The 20177-nt window shown below is 32.0% G+C and overlaps 1 protein-coding gene across 1 annotated transcript; it reads right to left on the bottom strand.

Moving 5' to 3' along the window:
• Nucleotides 1-10941: 10941 nt before the first annotated feature.
• LOC124353397 (nuclear receptor 2C2-associated protein) lies at nt 10942-17010 on the bottom strand. The gene is made up of 3 exons (XM_046803238.1): nt 16807-17010; nt 12640-12730; nt 10942-11297 (listed from the first exon to the last, which is right to left on the bottom strand). Exons 1-3 carry the CDS (start codon nt 16830-16832, stop codon nt 11022-11024), a joined length of 393 nt encoding a protein of 130 aa, XP_046659194.1. The 5' UTR covers nt 16833-17010; the 3' UTR covers nt 10942-11021.
• Between the last annotated feature and the right edge of the window lie 3167 nt (nt 17011-20177).

Here is a 20177-nt window from a genome sequence, read left to right as displayed (position 1 = left end):
AATGACAAGGCTAGGTACTGAACAAAATATAATGAAATTATCTTTAGTATTTTCAAAATGGCGGCCATTAAACTTTTAATGGGTGTCTTAAAAACTAGTATTTTTCTCAAGCATTGCAAGAATAACAGTTTTTAGAGGGGTTTTTTACAAATCTAATGACACCAAAATTATTTAACAAATAACTGGTTTAGAGCAGATTTACTGTGACAAAGTTTAAAAGTTTTAATCCTCCATTTTGAAAATACTATAAATAATTTAATGGTATTCTTTTCAGTAACTGGCCTTGGTATAATAAACATTTGAGTCAAATTTGGTATAATTTAATTTATTATTAGTTTTTAAGATATTAATTAAAAAAAACATACATACTGACAGGTGGGTAACTAGGCATCGGAGACCCATGTTCATACGGTGAAATATGTTTGTCTTGACCTGAGCGATAACGTGGTACCGTATACCTTTTTCCAGAGAGTTACGGGACACCCTGTATATTGGACATACTGCCGTTTACTTATGAATACATACATTTCACATTTTGTTTACTCAAGCACTGCTTCTCCTCCATCCCGCCTCTCGACACTGGTATGAAATATTACCTATACCTAAACTCGTGCTTATACACATTTATATCTAAAAAAAATCAAAATTGCTAAAGACGCCAATGCATTTTTACAAAATGTACGAGTAATAGTTACATTTTACTACCCAACTAATACGACTGTTACAATGTTTTTAGAATATTTGGTTAAATCCATAGGCCTACAGAAGCATTTTAATAAATAACTATACTGAAGCAAGTTTCAAAAACAAATTCAGAAGACCTAATTGCTTAGTTTTAACTGGAATTTTAAACCTATGTGATGAAAGATTCTTAATTTTACGAATAACCGACGTGATTCAGTATTACAGAAATCATTTTCCCTGCAGTAATTAAGGTGTAAATGAATTACAAACAGAAACAAAGCTTACTTCGTGATGCATATTTATGATTTAGTTTCCGACGTCATAAATAAGCATCTCAAGAGAGTAAAAGTGATTATGCAAAACCAAGCCAGCTTTAATCCGTTCTGCCAACAACATGAATCTGAATAAGAAGTAATGTAAACTCAACTCTTGGATGAAAGTAAATTAATTACATTCTGGGCTTTTCTTAACAGACCCAATCACTGTTAATTAAACAACCTTCAAAAAAGAACTCATCGGAATTGCATTTAAATTATTAAAACTTCAATATCACTTAAATTAGCTTCCATTGATAATATTGCTTTCGCCACTTTGCATCTACTTTATTTTTTATTCAAACTTTTATTTAATTTGTCTCTAATTTAAATTTTTAATGTCTATTAAAATTTCCGTATTTAATTAATATTTTAATAATAAATAACTTTGCTGAAGTATGGTAGAGTACAGTCGAACCTCAATAAGACAAATTTCGAGTGTACGGAAAAATTCGTCTTATAGAGGATTAATACTGTCGTTATTCGTCTTATAGGTTTTCTCCTCGCTCTTAGAAACTTCTATAAACCGAAGATTTTTGTAGTCAACCTCTATAATACGAATCATTGTTAACGTAACCGAAGATATTTTTAAATGTAGGCCTAGGTTAAAAAAGAATGCAGAGTTTAAGAAATACAGTATCCATATATGTATTAAATCACTGGTACATATAGTTCTAGAAACTTATACACAACAGATCTATATTTTACAACCACAAAAAATGCAATAAATTCTTGAAAAGTCATTAATTTCTTTGTTTACCTGCATGAATGGTTGCCATATCCAAAGTTGATTGTAACTCGACGATACTTCATGGAATATAATTTAAACGAAATTGTTCACTACATTTCCATTTAAATAATGTTTCTCCACGAAAATCACTTTAGTACATCAATAGCTTTTCTAGCGTCTTTCGTTAACATTTCAGGTAGATCACTCTCCGATAATGCATCATCATCTTCAGGTTCTTCATCTTCTTGAGGATTCGGAGGTTGAACAGAAGCCAGTATATCTTCATCCGTTAGATCTCCACATACTACATCATCATTGAAGTCAGCAAATTCTTCAAAATCCATTTCTTGGCCACAAATACTTTGCTCCAGCCCTGAAGAGGGATTGGGTGGGGTGCATCGGCTGCGATTTCGTGTCAAGACACGCGTTTGAGTCACTGTTCGTTTTGAAAACTACGTACTATAGAGGTCGAGAACGTAAAATATTTGTGCTATAGAGGTCGCGTGCGTCTTGTAGAGGTTCTGTGCTAAGATTATAGACCCTACGTTGTACAGAGGTCAATCAGTATTGGCCCAAACCACAAATAAAATCGTCTTGCGGAGGTTTTTATCTAATTACTACGTAATGAATAAGTGGTTTTTGCATTACGTGTTACGAAAGTTTCAAGGGGATTTGAAACATTCGTTTTATCGAGGTTCATACTAACGAGATTCTGCTGTATTTCTTCCTTTATCGATTAAATTCTGTATATACACGTTTCTACGCAGTTAAAGTCTTCTGAAGTTTTGGTTGTCCGGAAGGGGTTTTTCAGCTCTCGTATGTTTAGTCCTCTATCAAAATTGTAAATAAATTGCATTTCATATATAACAACGATTTGGTGTTTTTAATTGTAAATTAATACACACATTCGTTTTGTGCTCTTTATTAGACTACCATCTAATAGGCTGTAGGTTATATAGGGTGATTCACGAAGATATTTAGAAACTCCGAAAGTTCATTCTACATATAAAAATAATGAAAAAAGTTTATATAAACATGGGTCCGGAAACGCTTCGTTAGCGCGTTAGACTACGGCTAGCGAAAGATTTCTCCCGGATTTCAGCTCACCATATAAAGCGAGGTTTTTCTGAGATTGTTATTTTGCTTTGTACTGTTATGAATATAGTTCCAATTAATCAAACATCTATTCGCTTTCTTTGTATTTTATTTACACCTTTTTGTTCACAATAATGTTTTCAACAAATTTTACTAAACATTAAGGTCTATTTCTTGGTGAAATAACAAAGTTGTTGTTGCCCAAAGATAAAAAATTGTGTTTTACTCCATTTTTTGAATTTGTTACGGGGTTTTTCAAAAACTACTTAGCCTACATTATAGTTCTGGGACCTGTTTTATTCGATTTACCAGTCAAAAACCACACGAAACTATTGAATTCGTCCCTAAATCTACCTTACCAGAATTTCAGGAAGATCTCGTTTTACACGGTAAGCTGCAATTCGGGCGAAATCTTTTGCTAGCCGTAACTCGCTAACGAAGCGTTTCCGAACCAATGTTTATATAATTTTAATTATTTTTATATGTAGAATGGGCTACCACAGTCTCTACATATCTTCGTGAATCACTATGTATATTGAAAATAGGCCTATAATAAATGTGTAATGTTCTTTTTTTTAGGAAGGCCAAAAGTGGATTTCGTAGAAAGATTTTGTTTTGTAGGTAAGAACATAACTTATTGCATTTAAAAGTATTTAAAACTGTTAAAACGTCTGTAGACGTGCAATTATTGAACTGATCCACATTCATTCCGAAATAAGTTATGATGAAATGTTCAAATCCTCTTGAACTTTCGTAACGACGTTAAGTTTACTAAAACTTGAATACGGTTTTATTAACACTTTGATGAGTAAATTGTTCTATTAACTGTAGACAAGTTAGCAGAACTGTAACTCGAAGTCCTAAAGCAGATTTTAAGTTATAGCCACATTTCCATCAATGGCCAGGCAGGCAGACTGCTTAGAGAAGGGACTGAAATCTGGAGTCAACGTCGTCACCAATTGCCGGACAAGCTGCTTGCAAGGACAGGATCGCTCTGCGGTCACCCATCCAAGTGGCAGTCACGCTCAACATTGATTGTATATATTGTGACATAAACTACACTATTTCATATGCTCTACTCCAATTATAAATAACATATTTTTGGACTAATTAGACACGAGTATATTCTTTAAAGTGTGCACACTCCAGCTCTTGATCTGAGATAGCAAACAACGCAACTCAATTAAACATTTCAAAGGGTTTCTGGCCTTTGAATCTGCATTGACACTTCATGTGACAGACCCGCAAAGTAGCAGCTTTGATCATAATTATAAACCTCTGTATGAGGCTTTAACAAAAGATTAATAAATCTAGCTTACATATAGCCTACAGGGTGTTTCCTAAAGGTGTTCCAATATTGTGGCATTTTGTTCTAGACGTGAAAATGAGCAAAAAAACTTCATATGGAGGTATGTCCTAAAACGTTCAGTTTTCCGTCTATCTGTCTGTATGTGATTTTTACCAAAAAATTTATATATTTTATACCAGTAAAGATAAAGTTATGAAACTTTGCAGTTGTGTTGACCTTTTTTATGCCCATTTGAGAAAAAAATATGAACAAATTATCTTTACCCGTTTCAAAATGGCAGCCAATCATAAATTTTGATGTTAAATTCCGAAAAAATCGATACCCTGTATGAAAATTTTACAAGAATATTAAAATGTTGTAAACTTTATTCTAAATCTAACAGTGGTTGTTTCATTAAAGTCGGATAACAAACAACTGATTAGTACTATTAAACATAATACCATGTTTTACACACTACACAACAGTAAGTATAGTTTTCTAAACTGTTTTTACTTCTGAACAGCTGATTTAAAGTCAATTTATGTAAAGTAAATTTAAATACATATAAAAATATGTTGTGTACATAAATATTCAATTCGGTGAAAAATCATTACCAGTGTATTGTACTGCAATGATATAGCACGACGCTCTATTTACAACTAGCAGTTATCCGCGGCTTCACACGCAATTATGTAAGCTTTGCACGTGTATGTGAACGTTTGGTTCGAGTAAATTTTATTTCCGACGTCAATGTTGAGGTTGCGATGTTGATGTAGGGTATATTTGTGTGTGTGTGTGTGTGTGTGTGTGTGTGTGTGTGTGTGTGTGTGTGTGTGTGTGTGTGTGTCGGGTTAGTTACACCATTTGTAGCTCAAAAATGGCTGTACCGACTATAACGATCTGACTTATTGGATTCATCTCAGTCCCAAATAGCATATAATAACTATAAAAATATTGAAGAAGTTCACGGAAGATTCAGAAAGATTCAGATATATACGAGTATTTATATACGAGTACATTTATATATACGTATTTATAAGTAAAGCTTATATTACAACTGCAAAAATACCAACCTGTTTCATAACAGTATCGTTGTTTCAAGAGGTAATTTTATCAAACTACTTATTATAAGTATTTTTGAAAGAGATTTTTATTTACAATTTAGTATTTATAAAACTGCTTTAAGACTTTGGTAAAGACGTCTATTTGCATACCGTCCCCAGATGCGTGCAATTTTATTTTTTCATATGCTTACGATCTAGACAGACATCGCCAGTAAAATGTGGAAGATGAAGTGAAGCTATGTTATGTCCTATAGCGAAACTTGTGTGCAATTATTAACATGTATCATAATTTTAACACAATTATTGTTTTATATAAGTATAGTGGATATTTTAATAAATAGCGATAAGAATATTGGGACTTTGTCAATAGTACAGTTTCGTGACCATGAAGTACGTACAAAAGTTGCCGGAAAGAGAAAACGAATGATTTTTTCTCTAAATAATATTTTCTGTTCAGAGTAATGTGGATTTCTCAAACAATCAAACATAATAAAAGCAGTAGAAACATTTGTTGAAAGCGTTTTACAGAATTTTGGAAACAAATTATTATCGTCTACAACATTGACAGATTTAATTAAGGCATTTGACTAAATGAATAATGAATTATTGTTAAGAAGAATCTGCAGTTATAATATATGAAATAAATATTTTGAATGGTTGACATCTTATTTATCTGATAGGAAAACTAAAAGTTGGTAAAGGAAAAAACAGGTCAAATTAAAAAAATACATATTTGAGTTCCACAGAGTTTTGTGCTGGGTCATTTTTGTTTATTGTTGCAGTCATTGATATTCCTTGCAACTTTCCTTACAGTTCAGTATTGTACGCAAATGATACAACTCTTATAAATTCCAATAAAAACATAATAAATCTAAAATTATAAGAACATTTTATGAATCTAGCTCTGGAATGGTTGAATGCAAACTGTTTGGCTGCATAAAAAACGGTATGGTTGGGTTTTGGCAGAGGCGGATTTGAAGAGTTGCCGTCCACGCCTCCCCACCACCAACCATATAGGCTTATACCTTGGTACGGTTGGAGGAATTTAGCAGTGCTCGTAGGGTATAAATACTACCCTTCCAACAAATAAACGCTGTCTGTGTGGCGGGTTGCGTTTACGTGCTAGCCGCTGAGATGAAGGCGCAACAATCTCTTTAACGACTTTAAACTCACAATTTCGATTTGCAGAATAGTATTGACAAATGCGTTATTTTCAAAAATACGTTAAACAACACTATAACAACTGAAAAACAAGGATAAGTTCTATTATTGCTATTACTTGGTATTCTCTTATTATTTAATTCCACCCCTCCCGCCTATCACCACACACTCAAGGTCACGCTCGCAGCTAAAGTCCAAAGTCCTTGAACTGTACCGTGGCCCACCACGATGGCTGCGAGGCGGCCACGCCAAGCTTGTAATAAAGTCAAATAAAATAGGTTGAATTGTCAACATTGAAGTTACGCTTCTTATAGCTGCAGTTATCGTTTTTACCATAAAATATGAGATGTCACAACATTTATCAATATATTAAGCGAACGATTGTTTAAACAATTCCAATTTACAAATTGTTATGTTTACAATTTTATTACAAGTAATTTTTTAACACATTTTTAACTTTTGGACTAATTTTTTTACCTTTTTACCAAAATTTGCCGCCCCTGAATTCTGCCGCCCTGGGCTATAGCCCATTCAGCCCATGTGTAAATCCAGCCCTGGGTTTTGTAAATTACAGTAAGGCTGAAATACAGAACTCTTTCTCTTAAAAAATCTATAGACAGCAGTAAGGAGTTTGTTAAATTATTAGGAATATATGTAGACAATAAATTAACCTGAGGCTATCATGTTAGTTATCTATGCAAAATATTATCTACAGTAGTTTATCTCTTTAGTTACTTAAATTTTTTTAACAGTATCAGTCAAGAAATGTTGATAACAGTATATTGTGCATTTTTCCATTCTCATTTACGGTATGATATTATTCTTTGGGGGAATAGTGCATGTTCAAAAAAGTTTTATCTTTGAAGAAGGCTTTGAAGGTTATGAAGGATGTATCTAAGCGAGAATCTTGCTTACCATTATTTAGAGAATTCCAAATTTATGGCTTTGCCTAGTTTATATATTTATTGTCTAAAAAGATTTAGACAGCTTTACAAATAGACAAAAGATACACTTACACATACAAGAAAGAACTACTTGCTAGATCTACTATCAATTAGATTAGATCAATTTAACAGTCATGTGTTTTTAAGAATAGCACTTTTCAATAAGTTACCAGAAAACCATGAGATGTTAATTTAAAGTTATCCTGGAAAAGTGGCTGAAAATCCTATCTGCATATATAGGCCAATTTGTTGACTTTGTCTACATGACTTGTAATTGGGCATAATGACAACAAAAATATTTTTTGTATACGAGAACCTGTTTACACAACATTTTTAGTTGTGAATATTATGTTGTAATAAATCTCTTGATTCTATGACAAATATTTAAATACAAATTTAAACTATTCCGAAAAATTTAAGGAAGTAACTAAAATTATTGATTTTACTTATGTACGAAATTGGATCCTGTGTTCCAGATAACCCTTATGTTAATTCTGATTAAAGTGGTAAACTGTAAGTTGTAGAGTGCTCGTAGAGACGCAGCTGATGTGTTGTGTCTTGCACTAACACGTTGGAGCTTTAATCATTAATCTTCAAAGGTAATTTTTGGAATAATTCAATTTGTTATCTTAAATAATATTGCATAACACAGATTAAAACTTTAATGAATTAAAACATCCTACAATGTAAACAAATTATACTCTTATAATGAATTAAGCTGTGTTGTAACGTTTCAAGAAAGTTGTTGATGTTATAGCAACAACTTAATGATTAAAAACTATTAATTATCTAATATTTTAAGATCACATAAGAAGTGTAACTTTTTGTCAACTGTGTGGAAAGGGATATTTAAAATGTTCAATCAACAGAACACCCACACTGCAGAAAGCCCAAACCCAAAACTTGTAGAATTTCTCACTTTGTTTAAACAATGGTAAACGACTAACAATACTAAGCTACTTTACTTGCCGGAGAAACTTAATGAGCAAACTTCTAATGTTGCAGCTTAGAACGGCAACTTTCCCTGTTAACTTCTTATTGTGGCTAAGTTAGTGGGATTCTAATTATTTCATATTTTTACAAAAACTATGTACTAACAATTAATGATAAAATGGTTTTTTATATAGAAAAATTTTACGAGATATAAATCAATTCTTATCTATACTTATGAGTACTCTTATAGCAAAAGATAAATTATGTCCATTTCAACTGGAATAGGATTTTTATCTTTAACTGGAAGAAAAAAATCTAGATTGCGACTTTTAATTGGTTTAAAACTACAAAAAACTAGATTTTCCACAATTTTTTCTTTCAGTAAGTCTCTGAAAGAAAATTTTCAATCCCAATGTCTAAATCTAACATAATCAAGTTTTCGTTAATATATAGGGTATAAATTAAGTCATGATACACCTGGATATATTCCAAATGGATTCAGATATTGATATACATCTTCACCATGCCTATTAAAATAGTTTTTGGACTTTTTGAAGGGTACAAATATTTTCCCCCTTTTTTAAAGGGAGGTTACTTGAAATTTTCAAATTGCAACCCCATCTTGTGACATGTCATTTGAAAGGTAAATTGAAAAGAAATACAATGCCATGAACAAAACATATCTACAACGATCCTAGCAATAGTTATGGGTAAACAACACCTTACATTTGTTGTAAATTAAGTCCTGATACGCTTGGATATATTCCATCCAAATGGGGTGAAATATCAATGTACAACCTTCACCATACTTATTAAATTACTTTTTTGGATTTTTAGAGGGTAAAATAATTTCACTCCATTTTCAAAAGGGTGGGGGTGTAGGGTATAATTTAAAATGTTCAAATTGCAACCCCAATCTTGTGACATTTAACACACTCCAACAGAATAAATTCGTCAATATAACATTTTTACAATTTTCTTCAAACATATATATCACCCAATGCTTAAAAATACTCCTGAATTACAAGTTATTTTTATTTGAAGCTTCGATGACACTAATTTTGTGGGTTTTGAGATGATCTAAAACCTGTATGTTATGAAAATCCAATTTATAAACCCTTATATAAAAACATAACCTCTAAATATTCCAGTTTTTATTTATGTAAAAAGTAATCTAGTATAAACTTACTAATATTATGCTGCGAATACGTATTTTATTATACATTTAAAATTTATTGATTTTAAACCGTTGATAAAGCATGTCTGAATTGTATAGAATATATTTACTAATTTTATTACAGAATTTATGTTCTTAGCTAGTATATCATGTCAAAGCAAATTTGCAACATTATTTGCCAGGTTCTAAATTTCTAGTGAAGTTTATCTAACCAATCAATAAATGCACAATTCAATACTAATAATAAATTAAATTAAATAACATTCAAATTTAAAATATATTTGCCAATTATACAAAATCGGCAAAGTTAAAACTTGTTTTAATGAAACTCAGATCTTGGAACGATTCTGACAATCTTGAAGTGAAGGTTTTTCATTCTTTAATAAGGGTTGCAGACAAATTGAATATGCATGACTTGTGACAAAATGGGTGATTTGAATTTAACATTACTGTGATTGCAAATAAGACAGCGTCATCAGAAAAGTTTATTCTCTACTTTCTCATTCCATTTAAGTGTAGTTGCTAACGTAATACACTCTAAAATATATATGAATCCCTCCTTTCTTCCTTATTTGTTTTTCAAGAAGTTATGTACAAAAGTGAAAATGTACAACAAAACTCTCACTAAACAGAATGGTTTTGATCAAATTTGGCAGTACGAAATACCCAACTTGGTAAATACCTTACCTATATAAAAATACTTTTTTCATTACCGGTACTTTAAAATTTTTATGGTTTTATTCAAAATGAAATATGTTCAAAATATCTAATGCAATGATATTGGTTGAAATTGATTTGGAAATAGAAATGAAATTGGTTAATATCCTATTAGATGATTAACAAAATAGTGACTAAAAAAATTCTTATCCAAAATTAATTAAAATTTGAATTTGAATTTTACGTAAATCAACACAGTGGGAGAATCCAAATGAATTGTATAATTTATATGAAATTAAAATACGTTTGAAATTTACCTTTCTTGGAAAAACACTACCATTTATTAACTTTTATACAATTTTTAACAAATAATTCAAGTTACTCTCACTTAAAAAATTATGTGTCACTTAATCTAAAAGCATTTATTTTCAACTGTAGCAATTTAATTAAATATTTATGAGTTATTAAATTAAATTTTTAAAATTACAAAATCCACATTTGCATAATTTGTGTTTTAAGACCAGGTGTAACAATGAGCCTTTTAAAATGCCCAAGAGAAACCAAGGAGACCCAAATGGTATCTCAACCTATATTTTAAAGAATTCTGATGAAATATGATGTTTTATGTGATGTAAAGAAGAAAAGTTTGTGCAACATTTTGGCACAATTTTTTGCCCTTATGGTGCACACACTTAAGTGAGGATCATATCCATGCAAAGGAATGGTAGTTTGTACAGTACTAATAAAAAGTTCTCTACCCAAGGCAACATATGAATCTATGCTATTTCTAAGGTCTAAGACCATAGATCACTGACTACGATCATCTTTGAATGAAAACGTATTTTTTTACAGTAATACAGGCAATTATTGCTTACAATAAATAACTTCTACACATTTTGATTTTTTTAACAGATTTTTTAATAACATAAAATAATCGAAAATACAAAAAATTCAATAATTTACACTGATATAGTTCATGAGAATTGTAAACTGTATATGACTATTCTTCCAAAAAAATCCGTACTGTCTTCAAAAACAACTTTCACTTTCTTCGCTGACGTCGGTTCAATTAAAAACTTCTGATGAGTATTAATGTCTTCAGGGTAGAAAGGCACACTGACTTCATCACAGTCACTTTTTTGGATGTCCAGTCGACAATTCCTCCCTACAAAACCACCTTGGAATTGTATTGTTACACTCGACATTGTGAAATCTTCCTTAAAAACCACTTCGACCCACTGAGGTGAACCCTGAAAATTGACAGTTATATATTTCCTCATGCTAATGACAAATGTTACTAAGTAACTGCAAATCAGAAAATTATCATTATAACAGGAACACTTTCTACACTTTGGTAAAAGATTGGTAAAAGAGATTGGGCAACAAATTAACAAGTTATTTTTGAACTGTTCAGAAATTAACTTTTAATGTTAAAAATTAAAAGTAGTCAGTAAACTTATGTTTAATAAATTGAAAATTGCCTGGCAGTTTAAACTATTAAAATCATGTACTGATGTATATGTATATCAACTACATGAAATTACCAAGCTGTTAATAAAGTTAAAAACAATAATTATAAAAAAATTAATCAGCACTTGGATCTAACAATACCATTTCTACCTGTAAGAAAGAATAAAAACCTATCACTAAAATAGTTTTAACTCTTTTTATTTTTCAAATTAATTTAAACAAATAGGATAACGTTAGATTTTTCATTCAATGTACAACACTATTTGAATGTTGAATTTAGCTTCAGTTCCCTTCCTTATACTGTAGCATAGCATCTAGTATCTTACGCTGTCTCAGACTCGACTCCTGCAAACTAGAATCATGTTTGTCTGAAAAGATCCAAAGAAAGTCGGTGATAAAGAAGATCACAACGAACCTTTATATCGTTTCAAAATCAGAGACACCTATAAATAGATGAAGAGACAGTCTTATTGTCTCATCAGGTGCAAAATTGAATGCTCTACGATTTTTTTGATACGATCTCTAAGCAAGTTGGAGCAACCAAGTTTTCTACACATAACGTAGCTATGGTCTCTGATGTCAATTTCAAACTATTTAGTTTTGAAAACTTTTAGATGCCACCATTTTAAAGTGGAAAGTGATACATTATTTATTTGATATGTTGTTCATGTACCTTTGATTAGTTTAACACAGCTGCCATGTTTCGGGTTATTCACATTAAATAAAATACACACGTGGACAGACAGACTTTAAATGAAATGAGATAGGACATCTTCTGAATGGAGGTTTGCCATCTTCTGACGAAACATCCTGTATATATGTTGATGTATTCCGGTTTCTTAAATATTCTACACTTCCATCTAACTTTTATGCCCAAAAATGGTAACACGCCTATTGTTTTCAACTTGTAAAAGTTTATCTAATTTGTCTTTACTATGCAGCTAAACTGCTCATGTACAGTTTTAAATAAACCTCAAAATATACACCCACTAAACATTTAGGAATTTGTGTTACCAATGTTTTGACACAGTGTCAATTGGAAAACTTAGATTATTGTCATAACATTGTCTGTGTACGCTTAAGAACTAAGATTGATCTTACATACTATTTTAAGTTACTTACTTGATCTGAGCTCCAACAAGTCTCTTCACTGTCATCAAACAAATATTTTTTCCCGTACATTTTTACATCTTTGTTTAGCACAGAGCTAACCCTGTAACAAAGAAAAAATATTTATATAGGCAAAGTGCTACTTTTGTTACCCTACAGAGATAAAATGCTTGCAGAGAGCCCCGAGTAATTTGAACCTGGGATCACCCACATTCACAAAAATGCTCAAAGACCAGCTTTTTTTTGGGACTTCAAATATTTATTGTAACTTTCACAATCTATAACACTTTCTGTCGCACAATGTAATCCTTTAATACAAATTCAGAAAAAAAGTCAGTTACTGATGATTCAAACTGAACTTTAGTTTACTTTTTTCTTTGGAAATATGAAACTCCAAAGTGTAAACTCGGCAAGTTAGTCAGTAGATAAGTTTCTTCAGAGCAGACTCAGTATTATTGTGTACTTTAGGAATATGAACCTCCAAAGTGTAAACTCGGCAAGTAAGTCAGTAGATAAGTTTCTTCAGAGCAGACTCAGTATTATTGTGTACTTTAGGAAATATGAAACTCCAAAGTTTAAAATCAGCAAGTAGGTCAGTAGATAAGTTTCTTCAGAGCAGACTCAGTATTATTGTGTACTTTAGGAAATATGAACCTCCAAAGTGTAAACTCGGCAAATAAGTCAGTAGATAAGTTTCTTCAGAGCAGACTTAGTATTATTGTGTACTTTAGGAAATATGAACCTCCACAGTGTAAACTCAACAAGTAGGTCAGTAGATAAGTTTCTTCAGAACAGACTCAGTATTATTGTGTACTTTGGGAATATGAACCTCCACAGTGTAAACTCAACAAGTAGGTCAGTAAGGTAAGTTTCTTCAGTGCAAGCTCAGCATTATTGTATATTTCACCGGTCCTGACACCAAGGGGCTATCAGATTTCACACCATTAAGATTATGACAGGTGGAGCCAGATGCTGATGATGTGATGATTTTTAATGAGAGAATAACAACCCATCCAGTTACTCCACCTCTTCAACCCTACACCACAATGCCCACTCCCCAACTGTGGTATACGAGGGGATGTAAAAGTAGTGTATTTAGGAGATTCCACTATATTTTATACTTAACTAAGTTACTATGAATATAAACATAGCTTGTGTGCTTTTATATACAAGCTAAAATATCCTAAATTACCTCAAAACATCATACTAGTATCTATAAATAAGTCATTACCAATAAAACTGTATTAATTAATATTGAGCTTCTGCCATATGTTTCAAAAATGGAATGTATCCTCTACACAACTGTATGATATTTTCTACATTCCTTAAACCACATTTCCCGCTATACATCTGTTCGTTCCCATGAATATCCCTCACTGAAAATTCTACTGCAGACAAATATAACTTTTTCCTTGATAATATCAAAGAAACAACCAGTATTAAGCAATTCTGAATCTCTGTTGACACACCTACTGACATCAAAGTGTTAAGTTATATTTTGTGTATGAACTCGTGTCATATCAGTGAAAACAATAACTTGCCATAAATTTATTTTCAAATAATTTTAGGTCTAAGGTACAAGAACGTAGCCAGGAAAATATTTGGAGGGGGGGTCCAGACAACTGATATTTTCCTGTAGTGGACAGAGAGTAAGGCCCCATTTTGTTCCTTAAAAAGTTCTTGACCCGTTTCTCTGTTGAGAACGATCTTTCAGCAGTATGTGTCAATAATATTGAATTATTTAAATAATAATAATTGTTTATTAAAAAAGTAATTGAAAAAATTTGAAGATTTTGGGGATCCAGACCCTTTGGACCCGTCCTTGCTAAGGTAGGAAGATTAAGGAATTCCCTAAAATGAACCATTTACTCCCTCATGCAGAAATTATTTTTATTAGGTCTTTCCTCACTTATTTTCTTATTGCTATCCTTAACACTCTTCAGTAAAGGAATCACGAGAAGTAACACTAATGAAGCTAACAAATAACTAACTAACCTACTCTGACTGACTCGCTTACCCGAGTGCATATCACCTACTTGAAAGCCAAATGTGGTAAATACTTTAGCTACTTTACAATATTTTATTTTTCCATAAGAAAAGTGCTTAAAAGGTAAATTCAAAAAATTATTTAATTTTGGAAAGCCAAACATCTTGTTTTATCTCGTAAAAGAAACTAAAAGTTGAACAGGCAGGCTTACAGTATTGCCTCCGGCCATCAGTATAGGCTACGAAAGCACCTTTGATACAGCCTGATACTTATGGTGACAAAAGAAAATATCCCTTGAGATAATACCGATCACTACATAGAAACAATGAATAAACTTCACCATGGAGTTTGGTGACAATGTGACCAAAATGACAAAAAACAGGGAAAAGTACTGAAAAACTTAAAATTACAATGCACTCGGTACATCTATTCTTCCATCTGAAATTCTCAAGTGAATGTTAAAAACCTTCAGTTTACTGTTTTAAGAAATTGTTAAAAGTGGTTTTAGATTATTTTAGGTAATGTGGCAAAAGTAAACATTGTCTCCAAACACCCTACCTGAGAGCTAATTGTCCTACCTGAGAGCTGAATGCCCTGCTCATGAGGCAACCGCCGTATCAGAGAGGGAATGATTTTTTTAACTTTTAGGCCTTTTATCACTTTAATTTGGGTAGACTTTAATAAGTAACCTACACTCGTTGTTTTGCTGTTGTTATCGAATGTTTCGATTGTTTTTATCAAATAAATAATTCAATATTATTACTTATTTAACTTGACATATTATTTTAACTTATTAATTACAATCATTTTTAATATAAAACTGTAAAATGACCGTTAGTTAACTTAATATTAGAGAATTTGAAAATGGCGAAAAATATGAGATGGCTCTTAAAATGTAACGAAATTTGTTTCTAGTGGCCTTCGAGATGTGTGGGCCCCAGGTAACCAATGGGAGAATCCTTTCTTCCACTTCACAAAAGCAGTTGCTCACTCCTGTCTGGGCTACCTAGGCTATTAATATAGTAAAGTTTCACTGATGGTAAACACCAATTTATATTTGTCTACGCCAAAGTTGGTGTTGTTATTTTTAATGTTGTTTTAATAAAAATTATAATGTAGGCCTACTATTCTTGTCGTTAATATATTATAATTCTCGTTGCATACGTTTATTATATAGCATCGAAGTTGAATAATATAGAATGGTTCCATAATAACAATCTAATAATAAATTTAGACCACTTAAGTTATTAAAGTCCTCTCTTTTATTTCATTAAAACTGTTATCCTGGCCACTTATTAAGCACTGTCCATTCAAAATATAGGGTAGGGTACAATAAGCGGACCCGAATTTTTTATATCGAAATTGGCAAACGATATTACTTAATCATAACCATCGATATAATCAATCGATAGTGATTAATTATTTTGAAGTATTAATTAACATAATCTATATCAAAAGCTGTAAACACTCTAAAATAATACACGTAGGATAATATTTCAATTTTACATAAGTAATTCTGATTATTAAAAATAGCAGTCAATTTTAGAAAACTACATGACGTTGCTTTTTCGTGGCTTCAACATGTTGGACTCGTACAAAAAAAAACCCATTATGTGAAATTTTTGGGAAAGAAACAACTGTAACTGTGAGAGGAGTAAATATGGTCGTCTTCAGTTTTCCTAATTTTGGTTATAATAATTTGTTTGATCACTGTAAATATTAAATTCATATTTTAATTTAAAACATATGATTGTTATTGAGGACTAATAGGTACTTTTATATCGATTGACAGTCTAGGATCTGAAATGCGAATATTAGGTATCGATGATTATATTCTTCGATATAAAAAACCGGGTCCGCTTATTGGACCCTACCCTATTTGTCTACGCCAAAGTTTTAATAAAAATTATAATATAGGCCTACTATTCTTGTCGTTAATATTATAATTGTCGTTGCATACGTTTATTAAATAACATCGAAGTTGAATAATATAGAATAGTTCCATTATAACAATCTAATAATAAATGTAGACCACTTATTAAAGTCCTCTCTTTTATTTCATTAAAACTGTTATCCTGGCTAATTATTAAGCACTGTCCATTCAAAATATACACAAATACGTGAAGTGGGTCTCATAAAATAATGCCAACATCAACAATTAAGCCTAAGACTTCAATACAACTTATACTAACCTGCAATCACGAACAATATTTTTCATTTCAGGATATTAATGTAGATGACTTTACCGGTGTGAAACTGTCAATTGTTGTTTATAGTAAGCTAAGTCAGATAGAGCTAACAATATTTTCATTCGTAGTAATACAACAATATTACAGCTTTCTGGTCCTAAAAGTAACAGTTAATTTGAAGGTTATGTTTCTCTTCATGTTGTTTTTGTTTATACACGTTTTTCGTATTTTGCCAATTCTGTAGCACGTAGAATTTAAAACCATGCAGCTTCACTGTTTTTTAATTAATGATTACAGTAGTTACATTATAATTCATTACGTGCAGAAACATATTTATATACAAACATGTCATATTATAATATAAATAAAAATATAAATTTTATTTCTTCCACAATTTAATTTATGTCATATTATGTTTAATTATTTTGTAAAAGTCTGGATTAACTAATAGAGGAAAATATTTAAGAAATGTTTGAATTGTGTCTGGGTTATGTATTATTTTGTTCATACTGGTACAAGTATTGCTACGTACCAATGTAAATATACTGACGTACCATAACTGCTAAATGCACAGGATAGATAATATACACAAAGTAAAAGATGTATGGAAAAATAGGAGAACATTATAATTGTTCAATCGAGGCAAGAAATTTGGCCTCTCACTAAGAAAGTACTCACAACTACCATTGTCAGTACCTTGATAATCAAATGCCTGCGTGGCTTTTTATGTTTCTTTAGTTTGGGCGGATTTTAATAACCCATAATGCTAGTTATAAAGTTCCGTTACTTTACACTTGTTAAATATTTCTCATTTCTGGGTGTCATGTCATCGTTAGCATTCTTATAATGTGGTTGAATTTTTTCATAAATATATCATACGTAAGTACTTTATAATACGTACTTTGTGGATTAATATGTATGTGTATAAATTACTGGTTAACCAGTCCAATAGACACAGTTTGCTATCAGCTCACTAACACCCCTTTTTGGGACTCAGATGATATTTGATGTCTCATCTGGGAGTCTCTTGTTGTATATTGGTTAGCGTTTCAGTATGTCAACCCCAAGAACCAGGGTTCGAATTCCAGTTCGGGCGCGGCATTATCGAGCGCTAACACATAATCACTGAGCCTGGACTGAATGTAATACCGGTAAACGATTCTTGTCTAGAGCACCCTGGACTGTCTTGTTGGACCTTCGGCCAATAGACCTCCACATACAGGATATGGCTAGGAAGAGAGGTACACATAATCTCCAATGTAAGAACCTCTGGCCTACCACATGAGCTCTTGGTTACACCAGAATCACTTTTAAAGTTGGTGGTAGTAGTGCCCTTGACATATCATCGGACAACATGTTTACCAGATAACTTTCACCTTCTGCAAACCATTTGAGGTAAGAATTACCTCTAGGGATGAATGGCTCACTGGAAGGAGATCCTTTACTCATTTCGATCTGGAATGGTATACAGACGAATCCAAAACTGTAAGGGATACAGATGCAGGGATTTAGGAAGAAATTTCTAGTTCAGGGTTTTATTTTCTTGGTGCATACTCTACTGCATTTCAGGCATAAGTTACAGCTGTAATGGAGTGTACCTGTGAGAATCTGAAAAGAAGTGTCAAGGACAAAAAAAATCAGCATCTTCAAAGGCACTTAAGGCCCTGTTCTCTAGTTAGTTCAGGTCAAGAGTCGTGGTGAGATTGTTACATTGCTATTTCCAAGCTGGGTAAACTCAAAAATATCACCTGGTGTTGGGTCCCAGGAATTAGAGGTAATAAGAACACCGAAGCATTGGCCAATAATGCATTAGCAACGAAGTTCATGGAGTCTCAGATGTTCTATGGTGTATCCAGGGATATGATGCATGTCATGTAATCAACTCTTGGGCAAAGGACAAGCATCACGGTAGATTGATAATTCCATTAGAGCTTAGAATGAATAAGCTTACTTTGCTCTCACCTTCCAGAGAAGTTGCCCTAGAGGTATTACACTTGGAGAGAGGTGTTTTGCAAGATGGATGGACAGATGTTTTGCAAGGGCTTGTTACAGAAGGCACTATCATCTAAGAAAGCACGTTCACAGGATGTGTGTCTCCAACAGAGACCCTGTGTGTAAGATGTGTGGGCAGCGATGATGGGTGAGAGGACACAGGGATTTTGGAACACTGATCAAAGGGCAAATGACATTTCACAATGCTTCTTGAATGGGCTGAAATGTACTGAATTTCTTTTTACTCTAGTGCAAAAACCCGTTTTGCCTGATGTGCTTGGGTTTTAGGACTACCCCTTTAGAATTAATGAATGAATACAATCTTGGGACATATCCGTCTATTTTTACAGCGTGCAGATTTTATCCATTGATATTATTTTGGCTCTTAAACAATGTTGAATTCTTCTTTACTCCTCATTACAAGAGGAAGACTAACACTGTCACTATGTTACCACTAGATTTGTTAACTACCTAGTTGTGAACCATGACTAGTTGTGGTTTGGCTTATTTGTTTGATTATACAAATAGAGCTAAGCTACTGTACTTTTAATCATGATATCTTTGAAGTGGAAAAATTGATCAAATATTTAAGTAAAATCTGCATCTCTGGGTTAACAGAAAGAGAGCACTACCTCACAAATATTTAATTTATGGTAGCAGTGCTATTTTGAGTTGCTAACCCAATGGTAATAGCCAAAACAACTGTAAAATTACTAATGTTAAGGAAAAGAGGAAAATGAACACACATTTTTTAATAATGAATTTTTAATTTTAAACAAACAATAATATTTATTACTTAAGTAATGACATAATTTCTTACTAATAAAGGAAATACACAAAAACCTGCTACAAAATTCGGCAGTTCTATTTCACTAAAATTCTCACTAAAGAGGATAATTGCTAAAAGTAACTTCTAACATAATATTAATAATGTATCTAATAACAAAAATAATAGAATAGTAAAAAATGCCCACGTTCAAACTGGATACAAAACTATAATATGAAACATTATCAGGAAACCAACATGCTAGAAGTTTCTGAAATGAAATATTCTCCGAGTTGAACTCATAAAAAATCGCCTCACAGAGGTAATACTAACTTTGTGGCAAAGTGCATAAAGTATAAAATAAAAAGAAGGCACAGTACTAAAATATAACTTCCACAGTGAACTGAAATAATAAACACACATCTAAATTAATCTACTATTAATAATTAATAATTGTAAAATCTCTTGTCTAATTACAACCTAAGTTTAGAAAGTGAATGAAACACATTAACACCCGTAATAACTTACAGTTTAGGGCAGTATAAGTAATTTAAGGATTCTCTAGTTGGCATTCCTGATTAGAAACTGAGTTTTTTATTGACTGTATTAGCTACTC

The sequence above is a fragment of the Homalodisca vitripennis genome, chromosome 2, assembly GCF_021130785.1.
Source record: "Homalodisca vitripennis isolate AUS2020 chromosome 2, UT_GWSS_2.1, whole genome shotgun sequence".
Taxonomy (NCBI): domain Eukaryota; kingdom Metazoa; phylum Arthropoda; class Insecta; order Hemiptera; family Cicadellidae; genus Homalodisca; species Homalodisca vitripennis.
Note: the sequence above shows the minus strand (reverse complement) of the source record. Positions and strands in the feature narration are given on the sequence as shown.

What these genes read in the sequence shown, in the direction of transcription:
- LOC124353397 (XM_046803238.1), bottom strand. Translation starts at nt 16,832, where the DNA reads ATGAAAAATATTGTTCGTGATTGCAG. An exon ending in AATATTGTTCGTGATTGCAG is followed by an intron (nt 12,731 to 16,806) that starts GTTAGTATAAGT and finishes TCTTTGTTACAG; the next exon opens with GGTTAGCTCTGTGCTAAACA. An exon ending in CTTGTTGGAGCTCAGATCAA is followed by an intron (nt 11,298 to 12,639) that starts GTAAGTAACTTA and finishes GTCAATTTTCAG; the next exon opens with GGTTCACCTCAGTGGGTCGA.